This window comes from Salvelinus namaycush, chromosome 6 (assembly GCF_016432855.1).
Source record: "Salvelinus namaycush isolate Seneca chromosome 6, SaNama_1.0, whole genome shotgun sequence".
Lineage (NCBI taxonomy): Eukaryota > Metazoa > Chordata > Actinopteri > Salmoniformes > Salmonidae > Salvelinus > Salvelinus namaycush.
In genome coordinates, this window is record NC_052312.1 from 40,935,088 (window position 1) to 40,944,230 (window position 9,143).

At 46.4% G+C, this 9,143-nt stretch overlaps 1 protein-coding gene across 8 annotated transcripts in view; it reads left to right on the forward strand.

The window, feature by feature from the left end:
- Positions 1-9,143, forward strand: part of LOC120050019 (transcription factor SOX-5-like) — a 111,452-nt gene that overhangs the window by 19,276 nt on the left and 83,033 nt on the right. For all 8 annotated transcript variants that reach the window (XM_038996603.1, XM_038996604.1, XM_038996607.1 and 5 more), the window contains exon 3: positions 1,144-1,339. In XM_038996603.1, coding sequence (XP_038852531.1) covers positions 1,144-1,339 — 196 coding nt within the window. The remainder of the gene's footprint in view (positions 1-1,143; positions 1,340-9,143) is intronic.

Consider the following 9,143-nt stretch of genomic DNA (forward strand, 5'->3'; position numbering starts at 1 on the left):
ATGTAAAACGTACTGTTTCTGGTTGTTGTGTGAACGTTTTCTGTACATTTCTGTGATGGCGATGCAACCTAAGTTTATTGTCACAAATCAGCTCTTTCACGGAGAAAACTTGCAAGTGAGACATTTGGACGAGCAGGAATGCTTGTTGGATCTCTTTCAAAGTGAAACAGTTTAGTCTTTGAAAGACATTACAGTAGCTCTCTCCCAACAGCCTGAGTGAAATAATTTCTGTTTTATGTCTTTCCTCTGTTAACCACCTCCAACTCAGTGGCATGCAGATTCCTTAGGATCCAACAGAGAGTGAGTGCCCTAACTTAAGATGGCTGGCCACCGATGAAAGTGTAGCACAGCCAGCTAAAAGAAGGAGAGAACGAGGGATAATGAGAGGGAGGATGCCAGTTACTGTAGTCTTCCTCTCCTCCGTGCGGATCTCTGAGTTTTACATTTTAATCTTGTCTGGATTTCCTTTCTTCCCACTCTCTTCCCTTTCTCTCTCTTCTCTCTTCTCCTGTCCTCATCCCCCTATACTTCTCTACTTCTCCCCTTTCTCTCAATCTCCTCTCTTCCTCTCTGTGGCTGTTCTGTGAGTGAGTTTGAGATACTGGTTTTGCCACAAACATCAGCAATAAGCTGAATTCAAACTATAATTAATGGAATATTATTAAATGTCCAACTCAGCCATTTTTATCTCAATATCAAATCATTTCTGGGGAGCAATTAACTACCTTAGTGTGAATGATTTCAATTAAAATGGTCAAAAAGAAACAAAAATAGCTTCTAAGCAAAGAACTTCTCAAGCAAGCATTTTGCTAGGCCTGTCTGGGAGTGGCCTGAGTGGGGAGGGGGAAACAGAAAACTAGCTGTTATTGGCAGAGAGGTTTGGAACTATATTTCTTATTGGTCTATTAACTAATTAACCGCCTGGTGATGTCACCAAGCAGGCGAAAACTCCATCCCACCAAAAAAGCTCTTACACTGAAATGGCATATCATAATTTTCACAATTTCACAGTATTATTCCATCCCTCATAGTGTGGAAATATATATAAGAAAATCATGTTTTTGAATGCACTAGGCCTTTAAGACAAGTACTCATACTTCCTCTCCCCTATCTCTCTCTCTCTCTCTCTCTTTCTCTCTGCAGGACCAGGGTTGGTCTCTGAGCCCCTACCCCCAGCACAACTCCTCTACCTCTCCAGGCAGTAAGCAGCAGGTGGAGGAGGGTGGTTCAGGGGCCGTAGCGCTGGGGACCCCAGAGAGACGTAAGGGCAGCCTGGCTGACGTGGTGGACACACTGAAACAGAGGAAAATGGAGGAGCTCATCAAAAACGAACCAGAAGGTCAGTCACCATGTACAAAGATGTACTGCTCTGTATCGCTTTCTCTTTTCTCCCTATCACTCTCTATCGCTCTCTATCACTCTCTCTCTCTCTCTCTCGCTCAATTTCAATTCAAGGGCCTTATTGGCATGGTAAACATATGTTTGCATTGCCAAAGCAAGTGAAATAGATAATAAACACTTAGTGAAATAAACAATATAAATGCACAGTAAACATTACACTTACAAAAGTTCCAAAATACTAAAATAACCTGTACTGTACACACACACACTCACACATGCCCTATCACTTTCTTTCTCTCTCTGTCTCTATCTCTCTCTCACTTTCTATCTTTCTCTCTTTCACTCTCTCTCTATGTTTCTTTCTCTCTTACTCTCTCTTTCGTTTTCTTTCTCACTTTACCCTTTAGTAGCAGGTGATAGTGCCAGGTCTCCCTCCCTCTCTTGCTCCATGCTAACGAACACATTTTGTAACTGCCTGGCGACAGGGTGTGTGTGTCTGTGTTTCTGTAAGTGTATGGGTGTGTGGGTGTATGTGTGTGGGTTGGTGTGTGTGTGTGACAGAGAGAGTCAGCCCTTTGTTTGATGGCAGACAGCATCAGCTGTCCAGAGCCATTGTCTAACAACCACTTTGCATATTTATTACCAGCTGATAGTACAGGGACCATCAGCCTTTTACTTCTCTCTCTCTCTCTCTCTCTCTCTCTCTCTCTTTACTTCTCTCTCTCTCTCTCTCTCTCTCTCTCTCTCTCTCTCTCTCTCTCTCTCTCTCTCTCTCTCTCTCTCTCTCTCTCTCTCTCTCTCTCTCTCACTCGCTTTCTCTCTCACTCTCTCTCACTCGCTTTCTCTCTCTCTCTCTCTCTCTCTCTCTCTCTCTCTCTCTCTCTCTCTCTCTCTCTCTCTCTCTCTCTCTCTCTCTCTCTCTCTCTAGCCTTTAGTAGCAGGTGATCTCTCTGTGTGCTTTCGTGTGTGTTCTTTCTTTCAATTTTCGGCTAAACTGACATATCCAAATCTGACTGCCTGTAGCTCAGGACCTGAAGCAAATATATGCATATTCTTGATACCATTTGAAAGGAAACACTTTGAAGTTTGTGGAAATGTGAAATTAATGTAGGAGAATATAACACATTAGATCTGGTCAAAAATAATACAAAGAAAAAAACAATTGTTTTTTAAAATTTATTTTGTACCATCATATTTGAAATGCAAGACAAAGGCCATGATGTATTATTCCAGCCCAGGCGCAATTTAGATTTTGGCCATTAGATGGCAGCAGTGTATGTGCAAAGTTTTAGACTCATCCAATGAACCATTGCATTTCTGTTCAAAATGTTGTATCAAGACTACCCAAATGTGCCTAATTGGTTTATTAATAACTTTTCAAGTTCCTAACTGTGCACTCTCCTCAAACAATAGCAATGGTATTCTTTCACTGTAATAGCTACTATAAATTGGACAGTGCAGTTAGATTAACAAGAATTTAAGCTTTCTGACAATATCAGATATATCTATGTCCTGGGAAATATTCTTGTTACTTGCAACCTCATGCTAATCGCATAAGTGCACATTAGCTCAACCGTCCCCAGGATGGGACACCGATCTGTAGAGATCCTTAAGAGGCTTTTTAGTGGAAATGTGTCTATGTGTGTGTGTGTGTGTGTGTGTGGGTGTGTGGGTGTATCCAGCTGCTGCTGCGTGTGTGTGGACACCTTGACTTTGCTCAGACTCTTGAGTATGCCACACAACAATTTTACAGTTGATCCCTAAGTCAAACAGGCCGAGGCCAGGACAAGAAAGCCAGCAGTGTGTGCATGCGGGTGTGTGTGTAGGTGTGTGTGTACAGTACAGGTTATTTATAGTACATATAACAGACCGCCACACTGCATGGAGGTGTGTGTAGGCCAGTCAGTGTAACAGGCCCTGTACAAAATCATTTGCTCCAAGCATTTCTTCATATGTGGCTGTGGGCCATTATTAGGACAAATGTTTGTTTTCCAATTTCTGCTTCAAAGTCCCATAATATACTGGAGTTATTTTCTTCTGCCCTTGAAATAATACACTATTCTACCTGTGGCCGTTTTGGCTCTGCATTGAGCCCCACAGTCCAGTTCCACTTCACAGAGGGCCCAACAAGTGAGAAAACAGTGCTGTGTTTTCGCGCTTGTGTGAGTCCCAGAGACGTATGGTTTTGCCAGTTATAGTTGGCCTACATTCAGCTCTACGGTTGTTCCAGTTGATATGTGGAGTTTTTTTCAAATGGTTCTTTTGAGTTTGGTGGAAAAGACCCGCAATAAACCGGGTTGTTTGGCGAGATTCTGAGAAGTGTGCTGTTGGCTAGACGGTGCGGGAGCTGCGAACCTTTTTGAGTTCTGTTGTTGGATTGGGTTTATTGTACAAGAGGACTCCGTGATCTGGCCATAGTATAACCACAATAATATCTGTGAGTCAGGCAGTACAGATACAGACCGAGACATACACACACACACACACACACAGTTCGAGAGCAGTAGCGGTAGCTTCACACTCTCCATTAGCAGGGCCACAGTACCACATCAGAATGGGTAGTGCCATTATCTCTCCGACCGTTGCCGTTAAAATGAAACACCCTAACAAAAGGCCTCAGCGCCTTGAGAGCAGACACACACACACACACACACACACACACACACACACACACACACACACACACACACACACACACACACACACACACAACAGACAGAACAGAAAGGCATAAAGAGGGGAGGAAAGAAAAGGGAGGAGATGAAGAGTGAGGGTGGAGACAGAGAGAGAGAGAGAGCGAGAGAGAGAGAGAAAGAGAGACCCTACTATATAAAAATCCATTCCATCCTTCTCAGCCCTCTCTCTCTCTCTCTCTTTCTTTCTTTCTCCCTCTCTCCCGGCTGCCCATTGTTTTGTTGTGTTCTCCACAAAGCCCATTAGCAGCAAACGGCAGGTTGGGATGAAACATTAATGAAGGCTTTAATCATTATGAAAGGCCTGTATTAATACTGCTGCAGTCCCCCTTTCACACACTGCCTGCCTCCAGCTGGATCAATGGCACACACACACAGGGACGCGGGCGTGCACACACACACACACACTCACCCCGGTATAGGCACATGTGCTGTGAAGAAAGGGATGTGAGAGAAGGACTAAAGAGATGAAATTGGTCAGAAAACAACAAACACCCTAAAAACAGGACTAGAAAGGGGAAAAGAGAAGAGGAGAGAGAGAGAGGCTGGCTTTATATAACCAGGCCTTGAGCTAGACACTAGCCATGTTCTCTTAGACTCTCGCCTTGTGTAGAACCAGTGTCTCGACACACACACACACACACACACACACACACACACACACACACACACATACACACACACACACACACACACACACACACATACACACACACACACACACACACACACACACACACACACACACACACACACACACACACACACACACACACACACACACACACACACACACACACACACACACACACACTGGTCCAGGGTTGAGGCAGAAGTTACAAAGACATAGTTTTTATCAGTGTGACCAGTGCTGCTCTACTTAGTGGCTAGATAAATGTGTGGCGTGGTACAAAGACACGCTGGTGTGTGTGTAAGATACTGGGTCAGTACAGACTGCCTCATCTCCCCTGTGTCTCTGTGTGTGTGTGTGTGTGTGTGTGTGTGTGTGTGTGTGTGTGTGTGTGTGTGTGTGTGTGTGTGTGTGTGTGTGTGTGTGTGTGTGTGTGTGTGTGTGTGTGTGTGTGTGTGTGTGTGTGTGTGTGTGTGTGTGTGTGTGTGTGAGAGAGAGAGAGCACTGAGCAGCTGGCTGAGCCACTACCAGAGAGCGCCCAAGCAGGAGTAGCGCTGTTGGCCTTTAATAAATGACTAGCCATAGAGCTCCCTTATCGACTTTGTGATGTTACACCGCGCTCACACACAACACATTCCTCTTCTGTCTACCTATACTGCCTACCTGTTACCCCCGAGACACACACACACACCGCTGCGTGATAATGCTGGTTTTAAATTGTGTCAGATGTTGAGTAGAGAGTTGGAAGTGTGTGAAGAGGAGTTGATGGGGGATCATGCTGGCGTGTGCTTGTGCGTGTGCGTGTGTGTGTATGATTCCGTGCTGGAGTGAATGTGTGTGTGATTAGGACTAATAATGAGAGCAGATCAGAGAGCAGCACGGGGGGGGGTGCAGGGGTGAGAGGAGGGCCAGGTCTGGGCTTAGGAGGGACAGCACTGGGGCTGGATAGACACACACACAGGGAGCCAGGGACAGGCACTTCACTGTTGGCTGAAGTTAACCCTCCCCTCCCTCTACTGGGCTGTACGTTTAACCTATAGTAACACACACCTCGCTTCGGTAGCACACTGTTGTATAGCGAGTGAGAATACAAGCGAGATAGAACCAGATCATAGAGGAAACTAGCTGCAGTATTTGGGGCACAGATGTTCATCTCAGCCCCTAGAGTGATACTGCCTCCGCCCTGGCAACTCACCAGTCCTCCTCGGTCCACGCAGTCCCCCTCTCCCTTCCTCTCTGTCTCCCTCTCTCTCACCTGTCCCCCTTCCTCTCAGTCCCCCTCTCTCTCCCTTCCTCTCTGTCTCTCCTCTCTCCCCCCCCCTTTCTCACTCTGATTCTTTCTCCCCCCCCCCCCCCCCTCTCTCTCTCTCTCTCTCTCTCTCTCTCTCTCTCTCTCTCTCTCTCTCTCTCTCTCTCTCTCTCTCTCTCTGCCCTGGCAACTCACTCTGCTTCTCTCATTCCCTCTCTGTCTTTCTGCCTTTCCTGTCCCTCTCTGAGTCATGCTCAGGGTGAATTCATGGTCAGGGCCACTCTGGTCCCCCTTTGCCTCTCTCTGAATGCTTGATATTGACTAATATAATATTTGACTGGTAGTTTGAATAGGCTGGTAGACTATACATCTCTACTGTTGTCTATGTAAGCTGTATTATACATGTTGACTGTAAAGCTGTAGTCAGATGGTGAAACCATACTTTTCAGAGAGGAAGTAAGGAGCCTCTCTCATGGTGCTGCTCTGGGTTCAGGCCATCCAGGATGTCTTAAGGGCAGGTCCCAGGTCAGGTGTAACGGCAGCTTTATGATCTGTGGGGTTGTAGACAGAGCTAGGGGTCAGGGGGAATGGGCTGTTTTTACTGCCGAGGGGGCTGTGACTTATGTGCGCACAAACACACGTACGTACGTACGCAGACGCCCGAAACACACAGACACACACACACGTAGAACGCTCTCCGGTGGCAGCATGTGTCTCCCTACCTAAAATGTCAATCACTAACGTATGTCACAGAGCACATTTATTTTCATGGTGACGGACAAAAAAACTCCAGCTCGCTTTTAGAGCCAGTGGGGCATTTTATAACACAGCACTTAGCCAGGGCCATTGTGCCACACTAGCACACACTGGTAGGAGCTCACTCACGCATCCATACACTTGAATGGCTGACAATAGGAAGGGCGGATACATTCCCCGATGAAGAAGAAGAGAACAAGAAAGGAGGAGATAGAAAAGAAAATGAAAGAAAGGGGCCTTGAGAACTTGAGGGAACCCAGCAGACTCTCTCTCTCGCTCTCTCGCTCTCTCTCTTTATCTGTCTGTCAATCCCCTGGGCTAGCTAATCCTCCACAGGCCCCTATGCTGTCTCAAAGTGTCCAACACACACACACACACACACACACACACATACGCACGCATGCACGCTTGCACACACACACTCATGCATGTACACACGCACACACACCGTTGAGTTCACAGCCCTAGCGTGGGAGAGAGGGAACCTCCATATGTGATTTCCACCAGTTGGTAGTAATTAGTTAGTTGTATAAATTAGCATTAAGTGCAGATTGTTGCATTGTTCATGATGATCCCCCTTTTGCTGTGGGAAAAAACGAAGGAGTGAAACAGTGAAGGAGGAGAGGTTGAATAATACTGTTTTACGACCCTGTAAAGAGAGAGAAATGTCTCTACATCTCCAATTAGAGAAGGACGGGAGGAGAGGAGGAGGAAGGAGAGGGAGGAGAGAACAGAAGGAAGGGAGGAGAGGAGGAGAGAGGAGAGGGAGGAGAGAACAGAAGGAAGGGAGGAGAGGAGGAGAGAGGAGAGGGAGGAGAGAACAGAAGGAAGGGAGGAGAGGAGGAGAGAGGAGAGGGAGGAGAGAACAGAAGGAAGGGAGGAGAGGGAGAGGGAGGAGAGGGAGGAGAGAACAGAAGGAAGGGAGGAGAGGAGAGGGAGGAGAGAACAGAAGGAAGGGAGGAGAGGAGGAGAGAGGAGAGGGAGGAGAGAACAGAAGGAAGGGAGGAGAGGGAGAGGGAGGAGAGGGAGGAGAGAACAGAAGGAAGGGAGGAGAGGAGGCGAGAGGAGAGGGAGGAGAGAACAGAAGGAAGGGAGGAGAGGAGGAGAGAGGAGAGGGAGGAGAGAACAGAAGGAAGGGAGGAGAGGAGGAGAGAGGAGAGGGAGGAGAGAACAGAAACAGGGTTAATGTTGTGTTTTGTTAAACTCTTCTAAGTATTCACACCACCATAGCAGTTTATTAACAGTATCACGTTGTTCAGACAGCCCAACCCGTTCCTTGTTGCTTCATCTTATCCTGACACTCGTGTTAAGAATTTTTCCTGGAACTGGAGGAAAGCACAAGTCTCTCTCTCTTTTACCAAGGCGAACATGGTCGGATATTTATTGTATTCCAGCTACCGAACTCAAGTCAATCTATTTTCTTTGTGGCATGAGAACCAGGCTGGAAGACTCGAGAAGAACCTGAGGCCTATTGTGAGGCGGCCATTGTTCCTTCCTATGAAAGGCACATTCAAGTCACTTTTTATCGAATTGTTTTCGTCTGCTTTTCACTTTGTATTCTCTACCCCAGGCTTGCACAAGACAATCAATGGAGATGAAACCCTCCCCTTTAAATGTTTTCTCTCAGCCCAGATGAGCGATATTAAGAAGTGAATAGTATGTGTGTGGATGGGAAAAGCGGTGCCCTAGCTATTGTGCTCTACATGGCTTATAAAAGGGGCTTATAGAGCGGTCCCGTGGTCTTTCTGTTCCTAGTGAACAGCCCTGGATGGGAAAAGCTGGGCCGGCTGTCTTTGTGTTACTGCGTGTGCGTAGCGTTGTGTTGTTGCCCTCCCGGCGTGCCATTAGGAAGGCCACAAAAGCCCGGAGTTCATGAATCAGACAGGGTTTCCATAGCCGGAGCATTGTGAGCGCGTTGTGCCGACCCGGGAGTGACTGTTCTGTTCTGTTCCATAGCCCTGTCATCTAGTCAGAGCCCAGACCTCTCAGAGTCTCTGTGAGACAGCTCCAAAGGTCCAGTGTAGAGCCAATGTCATTGAGATTCATGAAATGGAATCTTGGAATGTTCCCGTGAAGTGGCAGACAGGCAGTGTGTTCTGTGTTCTAGAGCGGAGCTATAGCTCAACAATCCATACATTATTATCTTTTTACAGAGTCAATCTGCACGGACGTGTTCTTTACGGATGGCAGAGGAATGTGTGTATAATATAGAAGCCTTTGTCAATGGATGTGACATTAGGTTAAGTTAACTATATGGATGAAAACGGGAGCTATTCCCTCAATGTTGGAGCTTTTATAACTTTGTATTGAAAGTTAGTAAATGTAATGAACTTGCGCACGCACACACACATTACACACACATTACATACACATTACATACACATTACACACACATTACACACACACATTACATACACATTACACACACATTACATACACATTACATACACATTACACACACATTACACACACA